The 19,789-nt window shown below is 40.9% G+C and overlaps 2 protein-coding genes across 4 annotated transcripts in view; both read left to right on the forward strand.

Annotated features, from left to right (window-relative positions):
- Positions 1-3,583, forward strand: part of rcan3 (regulator of calcineurin 3) — a 33,198-nt gene extending 29,615 nt beyond the window's left edge. For all 3 annotated transcript variants that reach the window (XM_017417417.3, XM_017417425.3, XM_037977801.1), the window contains one exon: positions 2,674-3,583. In XM_017417417.3, coding sequence (XP_017272906.1) covers positions 2,674-2,828 — 155 coding nt within the window. In that variant the 3' untranslated portion in view covers positions 2,829-3,583. The remainder of the gene's footprint in view (positions 1-2,673) is intronic.
- A 4,841-nt stretch (positions 3,584-8,424) lies between these two features.
- On the forward strand, positions 8,425-19,744 carry LOC108234185 (non-compact myelin associated protein). Its single transcript, XM_017413184.3, has 4 exons — positions 8,425-8,993; positions 17,130-17,233; positions 17,613-17,697; positions 18,645-19,744. The coding sequence occupies exons 2-4, from the start codon at positions 17,143-17,145 to the stop codon at positions 18,904-18,906; spliced, it is 438 nt and encodes a 145-aa protein (XP_017268673.1). The 5' UTR covers positions 8,425-8,993; positions 17,130-17,142; the 3' UTR covers positions 18,907-19,744.
- Positions 19,745-19,789: the final 45 nt, after the last annotated feature.

Genomic DNA, 19,789 nt, shown 5'->3' on the forward strand with positions numbered 1-19,789 from the left:
ATTAGCTGTATTGACCAGCTTTATTTTTGTTGACTCCAAATAGTAATCAGTTGTAGATGTACTTCCAGTATTTACTTTGTGAGATTTTTATTAAAATCCATCTTTTACTTAATGAGATATTTTGCTAACAGACAGACAGGGTTGACACTTACCTGTAATATCAAAGTTTTAGGTGATAATATTACCCAATGTGTGGTGGTAGGAATATGTGTTAGGAATGATTATCAACTACTGTCACATCAAATTTTAGCTTAATATTTGTAAAATCAATCACGTTATAGTCATTTTTGTGTTTCCTAAGGTCAGTTGGCTGTGGCGGCCATCTTGAATCGGGTTGACTCCAAAAGTTAATCAGTTATAGATGTACATCCAATGATCACGTTCTGAGAATTTCATTCAAATCCGTCTACAGGTTTCATGAAACATTTTGCTAACGCCACAGACAAATGAGCAGGCAGACGCAGACAAGGGCAAATACATCATCGCCACTTCACCTTCAGTGGCGAATGATGACAAGCACAGGGAGGAAAAGTGACGTGGTGACGATCGTTCATCTTTTTAGTGGCAAACCAAATACAAACAGGGAACAATTTCCTGCACTTTCAAGTGGTAGTGAGGACAGGGTGTGTGTCTGAAGCAATCAGGACAAAGTGAATGGGGTGAACATTTTTGAATCATGAATGTTTTTATTCAGGGCTTTTATTAGGATGCAAAGCATTAGGCCTATTTTGCTTGATTTTTTTATGTATTTTTTTGGTTAATATTAGTCAACAAGCTTTATTCTTTAAACCCATTTTGCCATTATTTATCCACTGCAGACCATGTATCCATATTTACACCCCATTTTTTCATCTTTTTTAACCATTTTTTTTAGCTTTTTTGCTGACAAACTCTTTCAGAAACAGCTGTGCTTTCAGGCGAAGAACCTGGCAGAATAAAGATGACATCCATACTGGTATCTAGTTTTATCCAAAATTTAAAAATAAGGCATTTATGTGGATATGGCCAACATTCTTTCAGCAATTCTTACACATACCTATTTATTAGCTGTATGAGGTTGCACAAGTGATAATAAAGCATTTTCTAAGTAAGTGTAGCTTGAACTTACATCAGTAAGTCAGAATGGGTCTGGATTTGCCTTGCTGGTAAACAGCCAGCTCCTGTCTCGTTTACAAGCTTTAACTTTGCGGCGACCTTTAAGAAAGCACTTATCATGTTTGTTGTATGTTTCCGTGCTCCTGTATGAGGGCGGAGTCACGCTGATGAAGTGGAAAAGTCGGCGCCCAGTTAAATGCCGCTTTTATTGTCAGCCCAAACACGATGGCACTTTCCACATTCTCACAAACACGCGGGGTCCAGCTCGGAGGACCACTTTTCTGCTGTCGCCATGGAAACACGGAGGCATCAGGAAACGAACGGCTTTGTTTCCTCGCCTCTCGTCCTGCCGCCTGAAATCAGATTAGGCTCGGGCCGCAGCACAGCGCGCTGACTCCCCCTGTCAAGTCCCTGCGGTAACAGCAGGACTCCATTCACCGGCCATCTCTGTGTTTGGCACCACGGTGCACAGCTAACAGACCAATTTCCTCCAGTCTGCCAGCTGTCTGATCCCATCTCCATGACAACTGAGATACAATCTAGCAAAGTGTATGTTTTCGATCTGAGTTGACTGAGTTTAGACAAATGGCAGGGCTATTTCTGGAAGAGCCGCTTTGTTTTCTCTTGAACTGGTGTTCTGAGTGTTTACCTGGGCTCGAACAAACAATTATTTGGACTGTCAGTACTTCATGTCACATATAAACTTAGCACATTTCTTTTCGTGACAATGCTTCTTGGCAGTAAATCTTATGCCATTGGATGCATTTATGGGTTAAACAGCAGAGTTGAGTTTGTGGGTTGCGCCCATGAATGCCACACAGCTTATTCTGCTCCTGACTCTTGTTCAATGTTGTTTATTGGATTGGATGATTGAAGTCTGATAAAAACAAAACATATTGGCAATTTAACATTTTATTAATTTAACAAACATGAGCTTCAGTAGCATGTGGAAGAACCACACACAGCTACAACAGCCTGGCACCTCCTCCTCCTGCGTGCAGCGCTGTGGGACAGCATCCCATTTTTTAACCAGCATTTGTTGTAAGTCAACCAATGTGGTTGTGTTGGTCACGTCCGAGCTGATCCAGCAGGTGCTGAATGGGATTGAAGTCAGGACCGCAGGCAGGTCTTTCCATCCTCTCCACTTCCAAATCCTGGAGATAGTCTCTGATAAACCCCGCTCTGTGTGGGTGAGCGTTGTCTTCTTGGAAGGTAGCGTTTGGTCCCAGACTGTGGAGATCTGAGATTGCCACTGGTTGCTCTCAAGTGATGACAGTCTGGCACCTGATTGTCATCACCTGGTGTACAGGAAGCTCAGAACAAGGGAACCTTGGCAGAGAAGATTTGACAAGTTTTTTTTTTAGTGAGCAATCCACATACTCAACCCACACATGCATTTCCCTAACAACTGTGGCACAATTTAAAGGGAAATAAACAGGCCTTCCAACAGTATAAGATTTAATACCAAGAAGCACTGCTACAACAAAGAAATAATCAACCAAACACAACTTTTTTTTGTTTGTTTATTACTTTTTGTGGTATGATTCTTTTGTAGTAACTCCTGTTCTCCGTCTCCAGGTGAAAAGTACGAGCTCCACGCAGGGACAGAGTCCACCCCCAGCGTGGTCGTCCACGTGTGCGAGAGCGAGACGGAGGAGGATGAGGCGGTGCGGCCAAAGCAGCAGATCGTCCAGACCAGACGTCCCGACGGCCCCCCCAAGGTCTTCAACTAAAGGGGGACCGTCTCGCCCAGCCTAGAACCGGTGCGGCCTCCTCCGACCGCCCTTTAAACCTGCGACACACCTGCCCTCTCTCTCTCGTCTCTGCACTCACAGAGAGTGTCGATGCGCCTCATTTCAGTTCAACTCCAAGCAAAAACAAACAAACATTGCTCGAAGACGGTGTTTGTGGGGAGCGCGGCGATGGAATGAGGTGGCTTGAAAGGGAATGGATGAGAACCACACACACACAACTCATCACATTCTGCGGACAGCGTGGGGAGCGGCGGGCTCGCTAGCCTCCGACCCACAAATCCTCCCCACCCCCCCTACTTCTGGTTTCCAGCAAGAGGGGTGAAATACCTGTCCCAACACAGGCACACCTGACACATATCACACACATCAGCTCTCATTGCTGACACACGCTCGCTTGTCCGTTAGCTTGTTAGCTTTCCCATCTGTACAATAATCTCCAGCTGAAAACATGCAACACCTCAATATATATGGACTTTTTTCTTTTTTTTTTTTTTACAAAAAAAATTGTGTTTTCGCTACTATATATATAAATATAAATATATATATGTATTCTTTTTGTTCATTTTTATATCTGCAGGTTTGCTGCTTCAGCTCGCATCCAGATCGTGTGATGTTCTCACGCTTTTCTGCATGTATATACTGTATTACACACACACATGCATATACATAAAAACAAAAAAGAAAAAAAACACACAAGCAGAAATACTAACATGTTAAACGAAGGGAAAAAAAAACGCACCTATTTAACGTCACACGCAGCACGAAGCGCCATATGTGACTAACAAAGTTGCGGTGGTTGTGTTCTTTTTTTTTTTCGCTTCTTCTTTTTATAACCTGAGAAGTGTTTTGTTCTTTTGTTTGTTTGGTTTCTTTTTTTTTTTTTTTGCCGACCTACTAGATGTGTGTTCTTACTATATGAATTTGATACCCCAACACTTTTTGCATGCCTAGTTACTTGAGGAGATGAGCAGCGGAGGTGGTTTTTATTTTGTTGTTGTTTGTTGTTGTTTTTTTATTTGTTTGTGATGACTGGGATTTGGTGTTGACGTAAGTGCATATATTCCCACGCAGAGTTTAAAGTGACGTCCTTATTGGGAATAAAAGCCGAACAGGGTTTTTTGTAAGACTGACAGATGGGAATTTGTCGCTTTTGTCGAGATTTGATGGACTGGAGACAATTCATCCCTCTTTGTTTTTTGTTTTTTTTTGTTTTGTTTTTGATGATGTCATTTTCTGATTCCTCGTTCGTTGTATTTCACGTCCTTTTTGTACGAATCATCCTCTTCGATCAAACTTTCTGAGTCACGCTCCCTGTGAGCCTGCTTGTTTTGCACTGAGAACCTCCCGACGTCCGCGAGGAGCCGGCGGGGCTCTCGATTGTCACCCCGCTGCGCCCCAGATTATTGTGCTGCGTCTCGCCGTACATAGATGAGCGGTAAAATATGCTTTCGGACGCTGCAGCTTGCCTGAAAGCTTTGCAGCGAGAAAAGAGGAAATTTAGGTTTGCCTCGTGAGATAGTAACTGAAATACTAACCAAAGTATTCACTCGCCTCATGTTATCATCACGAAACAAATCATATTCCCTCCCCCAAAAATGTGGTGTCTTCTTATTTAATATTAATAATTTTCATTTTAGAAATCTTCACCTACTTATTTAACTAAATATTTAAATGCTTGATGCTCTTGGGCATCAGAGATGACGTTAAACCTTATTTATGTTTATTTACTGTCAGTGTTTTCTTTGTTTCTTTTACTTTTTTAAAAAAAAGTCTGTCTGAGACAAAGCAGGATGCACATTATTTCTGTTTTATTTCTTTTTTTTTTTACTCTGAGGTTGAAACACCTGGTTAGCCTTTTCACCAGCATACTGCAGTGAGTCCAACACTTTCTTTTTGCATGCGCGAACCTCCTAGGCCTTTTGGATATAAAAGCATATTAAAAGGCGGAAACATGCTGTACATTTTAAAACGAGGCAGAATGACACAGCAGAATGGAGAAAACAAATAGCCTTTTTTTCTTTTTCTCTCTCTCTCTCTACAAGTAATACTCGTCTTATTTTCTGAGAAAGATAAACAGTTCTTAGAAAAGAACCGTGCTGTCAGAGCGGACTTTCTATTGGCCGAGCTGCGGAGGGTGATTAAAGAAGAAGCAGCAGAGATTCGTGTTTTTATTTCACTCTGTGATCACGATGATTGAAACCGGTGCATTCTGGTCGCAGTTGAGAAGAAAGTGTATATTTATGTACATATGCCAAGTGTTTTTTTTTTTCTTTCGTTCTTTCTTCTCTTGCTGAGGCCAGTCTCAGTGTGCAGTTTGTAATTTATAGCTTCTCTTGGCATTGTTGAAACGGAAACAAACAAACAAAAAAACTAATAAAAATGTGTAAGGAGTCCTGAAGATGCTCAATCAAAAACCAAATGTCATTGTGTTGTGTTCAACATGGACTTGGTTTGAATGTTTGTTTGATTTATTTTTTTTTTTCTTTCTTTTTCTGAGAACCGTCTGTTGAATATTTCAGTAATATTGTTAATACTGTCACTGTTGTACTGTTTCTGTTGAAAACTGAATATTGTGTCTCGTATTGTAGGAATCCAGAAAACAACGTAGCAAAGCAAGCAATAATTTACAGTTCTATGATACCAGTATTTGTATTTTACATGTTCTGTACTTCTTTCTCAGACATGGTCTCTGTCTCTGGCAGCATCTGCTTCTACTTGTGTAGTAAAATAGTCATTTGTTTCACATAAAAAAATTACATAAAGACTTATTCCTAATAAACATGTTGGCTGGTGTTTATTGTGTGAATGCTGATTCAGTGTTCACACTCATATTTACCTGTTTTTTTTATTTTTCTGTAATAGTATGACAATGAGATCTCTTCAGCTCCTTCATAAACATTGTTCTCTTTGAAATCTGCTTCAGCAAACTGGATCTAAGTTTGTCTTTTTCTTCTACTTTTAGTTTTTAGCTATTATTCTGCTACTTTTAGCTTTTAGGTCGCATTCAGTTTAGTGTTAAATGTGGAGTAGGTGATCAACTACACCTTCACCTTCGAATACAACTTGAAAATATTTCTTCTGAATACAGGAAACCATTACCAGCAAATGGTGGTCCAGTGAAAACTCAAAAAATTAACGATTCATGTTTTTCTGCATGACAAACTGGTCGGGTGTTTTCATAAACGTTTTCAAGGCTTGAATCCATGTGTGGATCTGAGCTATGGCCTGTCTGGGACATTATTTCAAAATTATTAAAAACAACCCAAAAGAAATAACTTTTGAACTTTCCACATTTAAGACCTCCTTGCTTTTAATCATAATTAACTAGCTTATTTGTATAATAAAAAAGCTGAATTAAAAATTAGTCCAGAATTAACAAAAATGAAAATTTCTCTGTTTGAACTTCTCCAGTACTACACCTGTCAGTACTTGGATTGTTAGCATGAGTTGTGCACAAAGTTATGAAACAAACAAAAAGAGATTTGATCGAAGCAGAAATCTCCCTCTGTGATGGGACGTCTTAAGTCACCTTGCGCACACCATCTCACATCTTCCCCAAGGACCCGTCGGCAGTAAATATTCTGTCCAGTTGGCCTAATGCTGAGAGCTGCAAGGTTGAGTCGATGAGTCCTTTCAGTGAGCAACAACGTACGTGAAATTTATAGCTTGACATGTGAGGCGTGAGTGACCTGTGTTTCAGTAGCCTGTTGTACTTTACGGCTTCAATTTCCTCGTCTCAGCCCCCCCGAGGACAAGACGGACGACTGCTCGTGAATCCTGCGACAAAAGATTTCTCTCACCCATTTGTTTCATTATTAAACAACAAAAAGCTAAACCCCTATCCTTCATTTCACCATCCTCATAACTTTTGTCTTTACATATTTAAAGCAGCACTGATCTAATCTGAGGTGTGCCACCGCCGCTAATCTTACTGACGGAGAGGAAAAACAAAGGGTGACTCTTAGGTGGTTAGGACCGTGCAACAGCTGTGAAATGAGGCACACTTTCCACTGTGTTCTCCTCTCCATAAGACAAAAAGCCCTCTCATCGTGGTGTGGGGAATGGGGGAATTCCTCTTCACAATGACCCTTACTGTTGAATGTGCCAATGCACTCCAGGCAATACCGCAGATCAGGTTAACAAAGCTCTTGTGGGCGCTAATGGGCCCTGGAGCTCCGGATTCCTTTAAAGGTACTCTTCAGACACTCACACACATCAGAGTATAGTTTCCTCTGGAGTAAAATAATGTAATGGGTTGTCATGATTGGACAAAAATACATTTATGTACTGTACTCTCTATAAAGTGGCTCCTGAAAAGGTCACGATCTGATTTAAAGACCATTTTCTGTATTTTTAAATACGGAACTGCTAAAAGGTAGGGTTCAGATCTTTTGAATTAGAGCTCTACGGAAAGGTTATTAACAATTAATGTCTTACTTGTTGCAGATAGCTCTTTGAATGACTTCAGCTTGGAAAAGAAAAAGTTTAATTTTGACCAGAATGATGAGCTGAAAGGTACTCCGAGCAGAGCCAAGCTCAAAGTGGATTGCTGCTGTCTTAAAACAACTTCAACTTATAAAAAATGTGCAGCTTTTAACAAGCCTTTTGACTGTTTTGACTAATCTTTTGCTACTTTAGTTTTAAATTAGCCTTTTGCCTCTTTTTTCAGCAAGTCTTTTGCTACCTCTAGCTAGAATTTAGCTACTTTCAGCTTTTAGCTTCAACAACTCAGTTTCAGCTCCTCCGGTTAATTTCAGCAGCCACTCAGCTCCCAGTGTTCAAAATTCAGATTCTGTAGCCTTTCAAAATGTTTCCACAGGACCCCATTTTATCAGATCTTAACTACGTGTTTAAGCATCCAGGCTAAAATGTCTGATGAATTAAAAGACTCTTTAATCCCTGAGGCGTACTAATAGGACATGTTCTGCATCCATGTTTATTTTCTGCACTCGGATGGTTCCAACACAAGCTGTTTACAGTATTCCTGGACAAATACCAGTGCAGTGCTAGGATTCCCTTTTGTAAGCTGCTTTCCACTCCATGAAATCTGAACCCTCCATCTTTTATATACTTCAGTAAGGGTGTTTGGCACAGCCGAGCATGGCACACATCAACCGTGCTCTCAGCGTGTCGGGTGACACGGAACAATGTGTGTGTGCTCTGCTCAAATGAAGTTTGGTTACACTTTGTCACAAAGGCGCAACACTGACTCGCTTTTATTGTCTGGGCACCACCTAGCCCCCGGAGGAAACACGAAGAGCGATCCCGATGGCACAGATTTAGCGACAAAGCCAAGTCTGACAGTGGGACAAGACACGTGTTTTTCCCTGTAAACGTGCAGAGAGCTTGTTTGAACAGAACTCATAATTTCTCGTGTGTTTCCCGTCTCAAAACACACCCAGTCTCCTTTGAACAAGTAGTCCCCGTGTAGTTAAATTTTAACTACATGTGTAACAGGTGCTGATGCAATAATTAATAGATTTGTGCTCTCAGGAAGTGGAAAGATGTCGTGCTTTCCCAGATATGAGGTTAAATGGTTGTACAAATTTGTCTGCAGAACTTACTGGGCGTTTTCACATCTTCACGCTGGACTTGAGGTCGTTTGGGAGCCGTACACCTTGGTGCGAGACGCAGACAGAGTGATCCTTAAAAGTGAGAGCTCACAGTTCAGGACAGGAGCGTGACGTTTCGATCAGCAGCCACGGCGGCACGCCTAAAGGCCGGGTGGAAGGACCTGAAAAACCAGCTGCCAGAGATGGTTCCTCACAGCGAGGAGCAGCTCCCAGGGCAGAGCAAGCTTGGCAGTCTCCTCCTCCTCTGTCCTTTCACTCTCCTCCTCCTCTCATTCTCACAGAAACCAAACACACACAAAGTGTTCACCCAGGCTTCATTTCTTTAAACTCACTCTACATGTGGCTGCCACTTTTACAGCGGCCGGGGAATATTCTTTTTATGTTGTTTTTCTCTTTCTCCGCGAGCAGCGTCCACACTGCTCTTGTCCCATCTGTCTCAGACCTGCTGTGACTGCCAGGCCTCCACAGGTGGACTATGGCCCCCTCAGCCAGCTGAGGGAGGGGGCTCTACACTGCTCGGGCTCCCATCTGGAGAGGGCTGGAGCTGAAACCAAGGAGGAGACGTTATTTGGTAGGTCACAGGACTAATCATGGCTTCTGAATGTGTGTATTATTGCTCTTTTATTCCTTTACCTCAGGCTGTGTGTGCGTGCATGTGTGTGTGTGGCAAGGCAGCAGGTGAACACCAATAGTTCGCATTCCAGAAATTATTAATATTTAGCCAAGGCTGTAAAGTAAGAACACCTGGATCCAAAGATGCAATGATGAGTGACTGTTTCATGGAGCTGCTGCACTTACTTCATCAGTTCCCCCTAACGCCGTGGAAAAACATGACCTCTGTTTGATGCACTAATTCAAGTCTCGCCACTTTAAGACTATATGTCACCAGCAGAGCGTTTGTACGTGCAGCTCCAAGCGCAGAAAGAGCTGCGATCCTTTCTAATTTAATAAATCTGGCCTCAGTCAGGAGCTCAAAGTGACAGTTTTAATTCCACGTGGGCTTCAAAGGTCACCTTTAATTATACGGCAGTGAGCTTTCTTCTCTTAACTCAGATAGGCAGAACTTTTGTTTTGTTTTGTCTGCCAGCATTAGAAGGCATGCTGAACATGCCAGAAAAGAAAAAAATCATTCATGAACACAAAGAGGAAACAAAGAAGTTTCCATTACTTGCAAATACTGTGTTGTGTGTACACAGAAAGCTCTGTTTTATGACAACATGTGGCATTTAATAGCAAATGTTAGGCCTGTTTGATGTTTGACTTTACCAGTGATAGTTTCTTAGAAAAGAAGCACTTAAGTTAAATCTAAATCTCTCAAAGCGACTGATTCTGGACACCTTTCACGGTATTTGTTTGACTTCAGTACATTTCGATGATGAAAGCATCAGTCAAACCCTGACCGGCATAAAGGCTTGTTTACTCGGGTGGACAAAGGCACTTCTCATTTCCTTTATTCATCCATCCGCCATGCTTTTCAGTACCTGCACAATGCCTGGAAGCTGCAAACTTATTGTAACTCTGCGTTGTGATTTCGTTCCACCTCCCTCCGTCTCAGACCTGTTTTATGCCATTCTCAGAGAAGATAGGAGCGCGTTATTGAGTTGTAGCTGTTTCAAGAAGAAAGGGAAGTGTGATTACTTCGGGGCCCAGAGTCACACAACGCAGCGAGAGAATTCAACAGCATTTTGAGAAAACATATTGGAAGAAAGACGTGTTTTGTTAAATTGCATCTTATAGCTGTGCTCTCAGCTGATGACGTGTTGCTGCTGAGCCTTAGGTGACAAAATGAGATCAATAAATGTCCCAGTTAAATCTCCCATCACATGTGGAAACAAATGATATGGGAAGCAAGCATCTGGTGTGACACAAAAGAGCTCCGCTTCCACATCAAACTTCACGCCTGTCCTCCCGAAGCCGACCTTTCTCTCATTAACCTCCTCAAATATTGACGCCGAGCATTCAGTGAAGGCCGGACTCTGTGTTTATGGCGATGGTTTTATTTAACGTGTGAACAAGTAAGAGCCGAACCCATTCATCTTCAGCTGCGGCTGAAAAAAAAAAAAGAGGAAACTGTGGAGTTCCTGTTCAGTGCCGAGTCTTCTGTGTGGACAGGTGAAAACGTGATTTGTTTGCTTGGCGTGGAGGGAAGGATATTGAATTTGAGGCGTTTGAGAAGAGCTGCAATAAGTAGAGCAACATATGAACTGCTGTTGCAGGGAAAAAGGTTTGCACATGAAGACATACATTTACAAAGCGTCCTGATCAGATTTAGTTATAAAGTCCTTTGTCTTTCAAAATATTGATGTAAAACTAGTTATATCCAGAAAAAGTTGATTTTTCTTATCAGTTTAGACATATTTCTACCCTTTAAAGGGATCATCATGCTTGTGTGGTCTGTAAATATAAACACATGGATCCTCCTGATATCCAAAAATAGCTCAAATGACTTTAAAGCAATGGTTTAGCTAATACAGGGGTGTCCAATCCTGGTTCTCAAGGGCCACCATCCTGCATGTTTTACTTGTTTCTCTGCTCAAACACATCTGATTTGAATCAATGGGTGATTAACAGGCTTCTGCAGAACAAGAAGAGGTGATTTAACCACTGAATCAGATGTGTTGGAGCATAGAAACAACTAAAACATGCAGGATAGTGGCCCTCGAGGACCAGGATTGGACACCCCTGGTCTAATAGTTATCAATCGTTAGTGCCTTAGCAAACAGATTTTACTTCAAAAAGGATTGGACTATCCCTTCAAAGACTCAACATATGACTGGAATCCCTACAGCTTGACTTGAATTTGCATTTAGTAAGAATCCACTGTTGTACGGCCATCTTTAAGGAGAGTTTCGAGTAATTAACCTAACTGTATGAGTCAGATATCAGTGTGTATAGTTTGCGTTCCAGCTGAAGTCATGAAGTCATACAGGGTGTCACACGGTTTGGCTGCGTGTCACTTAGTTGAAGGTGTGAAACTGGAGGTGGTTTTATTATTATTATTATTATTATTAGAGGGCTGTCCTGTGTCTTTAACCAGTCTTCACGCCCGATTCTTTCAGAGCTGACTCACACTCATGTTGTTAGTAGACGTCTCGTTGGTAATGTGCACTTCGACAGATGAAATGCTAGCATGAAGAGTTTGTCAGGCAACCAGCTGAACACATGGTTGCATGTTCTTTTTACAGAAACTGTTCTCAACTAAGGCAGATTTTCCTATATCACAGTTGATCATAGTTTTGTTGGAAAAGCTTAATAACTTGTAGCTGATTTTACATTTGAAATCAAAGTTTTGTTGAACCGGCAGTTGAATATCTTCACCACTTCAGTTTACACTGGTTAGGTAGGGACTCGCAGTAAAAGCTGATAATAAGACAAAGCAGACTAAAAAATTCACAGAATTTTTTTTCTCATCTTCATGGTTGATGTGTCCTTAAATTAAAAATTTGTGAGCAAAATTACGGACCTAATGGCATCTACCACGTGGATTTGTTTACCTACAAAAAGAGCTGAAGTGACTGAAAACAGGCCAAACATCAAACTCACTGGACATAGAGTACAGCCAGGATAATGTAGGTAAAATGTGTGACTCAAGCTTCCATGTTGTTTTTGACTGATTCAGTCGAGTCGAGTGTTGTTTACACTAAGTGCATACCTGCATTTCAGAACTGCGTTCGACATGTCTGGAAAAGTACTGGGATAAACTCTTTCAGACTGCACCATTTGATAAAGTTAAGATCTCTTTTTTATGCCTGATACGTTGCAATTACCTTGAATTAGTCTACAAATAAGATGTCAGATGGGGTGGCGTCATGTGTTTTTTTCCAGTGCAGCTGCCACTCTGTGCCTCCCCCCTAGCTCCGCCCTTGTTAGTTGGTGGAGGAAATGTTTTAAGGGGTTTACTTCAGGGAATTAATTTACTTCCTGTCTTTGTGTACACGTGCAAAGTATTTGCAGAAATCACGATAAAGGACAAATCTGAAATAATTGCACAGGTTTTGGTACTTCTCACTAAGATACCTGTAACTGGGTTTGATTTTAATGAAAAATTAGCTGATTTTTAAATGGTGACAACTTCCTTTGGCATGTTGGTGTATTGTTTTTATTGTATACAGTTTGTTCTACTGCATCAGCATCAGCTAGCCAGCACCAACTTGTGCTTTTTTTAGGAACTTAAGCTCACTGTGAAGAATAAACTAAAGTTATTAACAAAACCAGCCAGGTTAAACATCTTCTTACAAGTTCTTTTTACTGTCTTTCCTTTACTTAATACATATTTAGTCAAATCAGCTCAACCTTTGACCCGACAGCTTTAACCCAGCAGTTTAGTTGTCAAAATAACCCAGCAGGTTCTGTGTGTGCAATACTAATATCCACCAGAATTACTTTTACTATTTATGATAATCAACTTCACTGTTATGTGTGGGTAAACCTGCCATTTTAGGTTTTACTCTATAAAAAATGACCACAGATAACCTGTCCAGCCTCTGCTGCCCTTTATAATTCCACATTCTGTTACCAAAGCAGTTGTGTTGCCAACTTTATACAACCTGCAATCATTTAGCTGCTTATCGTAAGCTGTCACATCTGTAAACACTAAATGTGATATATATACATCATGATTATCCTCCATGCTTAATTTCATGTCCACACTTGGAGAGGCGGTTATGCAATATTTGCTGTAGAGCAGGAGGCTGGATAAAATGTACAGTACACACAAGTATCCGAGTTTTATGACGCTCTATGAGGTCAAAGGGTAATAAAAAAATAACATTTTTCTATAAATTATGTGTTGAAACTCATCATAAAAATCTGAAAAGGGAAGAGAAGCACAAGATCCTCACTGTTTTAGTGTACAGAAATCAAAAATAAGTATTGTAAACCTTTTTATTTGCTATTTTGTGTGATTATAGCATAAAAACATATAACATATTTCAAGAAATTAAGAGTAAAATAGTCAAATGGATTCCTGTGTTGTAAATCCTTATTCCCAGGATCTACAGCTGTCAGCTGTAGTTACACATTTATTCTGCTAAGAAGATTTTTTTTTTTTTTTTTCACTTTTGGTGTTTTAATGCAAAAATAGAGATGGATCTTTCATCTGTTTTAAGAAACCTTGCAATCCTGTTTAACCACCACTTATTCATTTGTTTTAAGAGGCTTTTGTAGGAACACCAGCTGCATGCAGGAAAGGCACAAGAGAAGTTTGAATCTGCCTTTTGTTTGCTGCAGGAAAATAGACTCTAAAGAGTTATCATCCCCGCAGAACGGCTTGTGTTGGTGCATGTATGTGTGTGCCTGTCTGTTAACAAAATATCTCATGAACCACTCAACAGATTTTAATTAAACTCTCAGGAAATACTCACCGGGTGTACATCTACAATGGATTAAGTTTTGGAGTCAACCCAATTCAAGATGGCCACCAGAGCCAACTGACCTTAGAAAACACAACCATGGCTATAATGTGATTGATTTTACAGATATTAAGCTAAAATTGGATGTGGTAGTAGCTGAGAGTCCTCCCCAACACATACTTTAAGCGTGAGATCTTGCAATGTCCCGTAACATTGTGCATAACATTATGGCTATAAATTCTTCATTTCTTAACATAAGATGATCTTAGTGTAAAACTCTGGCTCGGATGGGATGGCATGAGTGGGCGATATGTATTCCACCAATTAATTTTAGGCTTTTAAGGTTTTAAATGTTCTGATAATGTGTATTTAGTGGTAGCTTTGAACTCTTTAGTAGTGGCTGGCAGAGTTTGTATGATTCAGCGTTAACCTCAGAGGTGGTGCGAAACGGAAACTTTTGCATACGTACATGCTTGTGAATTTGACTGCAATCAGCGTCACCTTTTGAGAAAACAGCAGGGGACCGATTTCATGCGTGTGTGTGTGTGTGTGTTTAGGGCAGCTTTTCCGCGTGCAGGAGTCCTGATCTTTCTACTGCCAATGCAAAAAATTTTTACGCTTATGTTCCGATTGTGTGACGCCCTGCTGCGTCACTCCCCACTAAGGCTTACCTTAAATCTTTGCCATAATTGTTCTGATTACTCAGTGAACTACATTTCTGTTTTACAACTCAGGAACATGTCTAAGCCCAAACACCTCCTCTAACAGCGACACAAAGGCAGTTATTAGGGGTTAAATGAAGTTAACTCTGTTCAGTTTTGCCATGTTTTAGTTGGTTCTCTGCTCCTGTACACATGGCTCTCTGGATGCATCACCTCTTCAGTCCTTAGGTTCTGCACAAGCCTGTTAATCACCTGTTCATTCAAATGAGGTGTGCTGAAGCAGAAAAACCTCTATAATGTGATGGATGGTGGCCCTCGAGGACCAGGATTGGACACCATTGCTTGAGACCACCTCATCAGAGCAGCTCCTTTGGGATGTTTCTCCTTCTAGGTTAGTTAGTGAGGCAGATTGAGTTTTTTTTCCTCCATAGCCTTCCACTATTGATTCAGGGTTCCCCCGCTACTGTGGCGTTTAATCAGAACCATACCTTAAGACAGGTTTATTTTCTTTAGCTTGAAGTTTGAAGTCCTTTGCTTTTATTTCTTCCAGTGGTTATGAACTTGGTTTTACTTTTTTTGTTCCAACATTTCTATTTTTCATGGATATTTTTTGACTTTGGTGGTTTCTGGCTGTTGTATAAAAGAAGCTGATTTGATTTTGATGTGAGAAACGTCATTATTTGCATGAAGAAGGACAGGGAGGAAGTCCCACGGGGCTGTTTTTATCCAGCTTCCGCTCACTGCAAGTGAAAACCGCAGAATAGAGTAGCACGTCCGAAGCAAACGCTCAGTGGAAGTTTGAGCTTTTACAGAACTGAGCCGCCAGCTGAAGGCAGGTGCGACATTTCAGGAGAGGCTTGCTGTTTTTGAGCAAACCGAGACGGTCATTGTCTTGGCTCGGTGGGAGGCGTCAGTATCGGGGACAACCCTAACCTGCGGCTGTGTGTGTTTCCTGAACTGTATCAGGGATCCTCCTGAATGACAGAGGATCTCTGCCTGACGCATGACAGCAGATTTTATTTAGATTAGCTCGTACGCAGAACAGTCCAAATCCATTATAGCTGCTCTTATTGTCTGCTGTCTTTGTTCCCTTTATGTTCCACTTGGAAAACACACACCTATCCTTCTTCGCCACTTACCTGTGTTCCACTGTTTGCCTCCGCCTCTTCTACGTTTCTGCAAAACTTTCACACATGTATGCATCTGTCGCTCTTCCCCTTTTGGGGTGATGTCGAGCAGACTCTTTAATCTTCCCGCACCGATGCCTGAAACTGAGAAGACCTTTTAAATGAAAGAGGCACAAGGCCAACGATGAGACCTCCCCCAGGCTAAAGGATTCCACTCATGGCAATTGATGAATGTCTTCGAAGGCTAAGTGCAAATGGAATAGGGGGGGATACTGATTTATTGCAGCATTTTATGTGTTTGCTGAAGGTAGTATTACAGCTCAGACTCAGGTGTAGGAACATTTATGAAATCTGACCTAACCTGATTCTGCTTATTCTGTTAAATCCCCCATATAATTTGTCCCGATCAGGACTTGTTTTTGGTCCCCAAAAGTGATTTTAATCACCTAAGATCAAGTATCAAATCTGATACTTGCATTATTTTGCTTTTTTTTACAGCACAGACTTGCAGAGTACACACCATAAGTACATTAAAGTCCTTAAAATCAACGCCATCCTGTGTTCGACACCTCAGTAGCTCTACTTCGCAGTAAAGAAAACCTGCGTTCATTTTGTTCCTCAAGTTGCTCTTTTTTCATTATCAGCAAGGAACAGAAATACACCAGCTGATGGCAAACTTCTTTATGCAGCTCAGGTAGCGCTGTGTTTATGTCATGTCGGGAGGGTTGGACGCACCGTGGCGACAAAAACCTAATTTCTCCTCCAGGGCGATAAATTCAGTCATCCTTTATTAACATCAAAGTTAGAGTATTTTAAATATTTTAGTTCCCACAGCTTGTATATACAGCTCCACGTTGAGGGGTTATAGTTCGTAATTTTTAATTATCTGTAGCTGAGCTAACGAAGAGGACCACTTCAGGAGCCAATCAGATTTCAGCAGGGGCCTTTTCCTGACCCCACCCCAGGATCTGCCCAGGTGTCTGGATGTAGATTAGTTTTATCCATCTGCTTCCTGAATAATGATAGTGTCACTTTACAAAGTATTCCTGATTTCAGCTTTAAACACACCGATTAGCAGGTTGGACCTCTCAGTTCTTTAGGAAGATCATCGCACGGAAACACAAGAGTTGCAGACGTCCTCTGTGTGAAGAACTCATTTTAAATCCTTCAGAGAAGCACAGCAGCTCTGGTCTGACATCCATCCATCAGGCTGAAACAAATCAGGAGGCTGAAGAGCACAAGGACATTAGTTTGTTTGTTCTCTGTTGGAGAGGTGAAGACGTCAGAAAGGGATTTCATTACACAGTGATAAGACACAAACCGGTGTAGAAAGAAGATATTTTAATGTGCAGCATAATGTGTTTATCTGTAAGTCATTTTCATTCCTGTGGTGCAACAACACCCGGCTGTTGGAGACATTCCTTCAGCTGTGTTGCTTTCCTTTTGTTTCTCACACATATTGTATTTTCTAACTCCCATGTTGTCCTCTGCTGTCCTCCATTCTCTGCTTGTTTTTGTCAGTATTGCGTTTCTTTGGTTAACCCGAGTGATTGTTGCGTCTCGGCAGGTTATTCCTGAAGATGACTTCATCTGTCCCAACGGTGCCCAACACTACAGCTGCGCCCAACACGACCGCCGTCACCAAGTCCCAGGAACAAATCCTCATCCAGAGTAAGACCCTCCGCACTTCGATTCGTGCCTCTTTGCTTTTCTGTTTGTCTTCTGTAGTCAAATATAATAAACCCCGCTGCTCCGAAGGTGTTTGCTGTAGAGACCATCGGATCCTGAACGTGTCTGGGTAAAAAAATCAAAACCAGAACACCATATGCCTCATAGAGAACAGGCTGTCTGAGGGAGGTAGTCTGTCCGGGAGCGGAAGCAGAAAATATTTGCCGTGTTCTGTTTGTCTGCAAGTGGCGCCGTTGCCAAGAGACAGCAGCACTGGAGGAAACACACAAAAGGATCGGGATTGTGAACAAAACGAAGAGTTTAAACCATGAAACCCAAATCAAAACTTGCATGTCCCTTTTTATTTCTTCTTTCCTGTCAGGTTCTGGGGCTATGATTGCTCTCATTGTCATCGGCGTCATCATCATTCTTACAGTTGTGCTCATCATTCTGAAGACGTACAACAGGTGAGATGACATTCCTGCATATTAAATCTCACACGCAACAATTGGGTTATTTTTATCCACGCCGAGAAGGGCTGAGCGTCTGCTGCAGCTTTATTAAACCCTGCCCATCATATTTTATCCTTCCTGCCACGTTAGAGACACTCTCGTGGTTTTCGAAATGTGTGAATATCTGTCATTTTTAAGCAGGAGTCTTTAAGTCTTTACAGATGTGTAACCTTCCAGTGTCCACAATAAGAAGCATGTTTTTTGCAACCAGTTTTCACACTTTAGATTTATCCCTAGACCCATTAAACTTAAAATGGTCTTATATCTCTCTAATTCCTGGAAAGTTAAAGTCAATCTGAGCTCATTGTCTGAAGCTGGATATCTTGTTTAAATAAAAGTTCACATTAAAGAATTTAGCTTTTTTTTAAAAAAATAAAACAACACAATGGTCAATAAAATGTAATTGCAAAATTATTCCATTGGCTGAATGTTATAAAGGTATTAAAACAGTAATAATAATGAAAGATAACTGTAGAATCTGCATTTTTGTAATTGCTTTTGTTATTTTTTTTATTATTAAGATTTTTTTTTGTCCTCTAATATCATGAGAGGTAAAAAGGTCACAGCCAAGTTACAAAGTCAGAACTTTTTTTATACAAAGTAAATTAAAAGACTTCGAGGAAAGCCTGAACAGGAACAGAGGCAACAAAAGAAACCACAAGGGAAACATAAAAGAGCATATTCAAAGTGACTGGAAAAGACAAAGAAAAAAAAAGACGAGTCAGAACATAAGAAAAATCATTAAGAGAAAAGAAAATATGTATAAATATATATTTGAATGAACTGCTCAATCTTTTATCTAGCTCAGTATCTGCAAAACTGACTGAATTGTAGAGATTTCTCTCATGATTTGTAGCACTAATATATGAAGAACTAAAGCCTCATTGTTCCTTCTTGGACAGGCGGACACATGCGTCCAGACTCCTGGGAGGGAGCTCCAAACCTCGAGCCAAACTGTCCCAGTCCACAGGTCAGGGCAGCCTGCCTCTGAACCCCCTCAGCTCCGTGTCGGGCAGCATCACCAACTCCAACCCGGCCTCGGAGACCAGACTGGAGCTCAGCAGTGCGGAGGGAAATCACATAGAGCAGTTCAGCACCACCAGCGACTACAGCGGGTCCACTGTGGTCACCATCCACGACACACCCTTATCTGGAAACACATAGCACACACAAACACGCACGGAGAGACTGTAGTTTGGGCTTTAAATAGGCATTGACTGATGTGTTATTTTCATCCCTGACCACAAACTGTGCCGACTGAATCTGTGATGTTGTCGCTGTCAGTCTCTGTCAGCTGGTTGGATTACAAAAATATGCATCATGAACAAAATGATATGGCTTACAAGCACAATGTGAAGGACAATGCGTGGTGGCAAAGCTAGGGCCATCTTTTTGAAGAACGGCTTTTTTGGCTCATGTCAGTGTTTAAAGTAAAGGAACATAAGGAAGCGTTAAATGCCCAAACAATGTTAGTCTAAAGGAATTGTTCTCAAACATTGTTTTGGCTTCTCGTTGTAATTCCCCCTCCTGGTTCCCCTGCAGTGTTTGATACCTTGTTTGGAGAAAATTGGACCATTTCTGTGTTTAAAGAGAAGAGAAAAGGATTGTTTATTTTAAAAAGGTTTAATGACAAATTAGTGTAAAAGTTATAGATGAAGGAGTCCATGACAGAAGACAGCTTACTGTGTAACACATACCATTATGACTGAGGAAATAGATTAACTTTACATATTAATTTTACTGAATGTGGTTTTGTTTTTGTCTACCACATACAGAATATTAAGACATTTATTCAATTTTAATGCATTTTTTTTTATAACTACAAGAAGTGAAGAGACCATGAAAGCACGTTGGTTAATATCTGTCAGCAAAACCCGCTGATGTGAATCTTTGTTAATTTGACCAAAGTATTTTGCACTTTATTTTCACTGCTCCTTGTAATTTTAATATTTTTTTTTTTTTTTTTTTTGGAGGGGATCTTTCTTAAATGACTGGTGTGAAAATAAAATGTATAATTTTTAAATTGTTGTCAAGCATTATTATTTCA

The sequence above is a fragment of the Kryptolebias marmoratus genome, linkage group LG10 (genome assembly GCF_001649575.2).
Source record: "Kryptolebias marmoratus isolate JLee-2015 linkage group LG10, ASM164957v2, whole genome shotgun sequence".
Classification (NCBI taxonomy): Eukaryota; Metazoa; Chordata; class Actinopteri; order Cyprinodontiformes; family Rivulidae; genus Kryptolebias; species Kryptolebias marmoratus.

What these genes read in the sequence shown, in the direction of transcription:
- LOC108234185 (XM_017413184.3), top strand. Translation starts at nt 17,143, where the DNA reads ATGACTTCATCTGTCCCAACGGTGCCCAACACTACAGCTGCGCCCAAC. An exon ending in GGAACAAATCCTCATCCAGA is followed by an intron (nt 17,234 to 17,612) that starts GTAAGACCCTCC and finishes CTTTCCTGTCAG; the next exon opens with GTTCTGGGGCTATGATTGCT. An exon ending in ATTCTGAAGACGTACAACAG is followed by an intron (nt 17,698 to 18,644) that starts GTGAGATGACAT and finishes CTTCTTGGACAG; the next exon opens with GCGGACACATGCGTCCAGAC.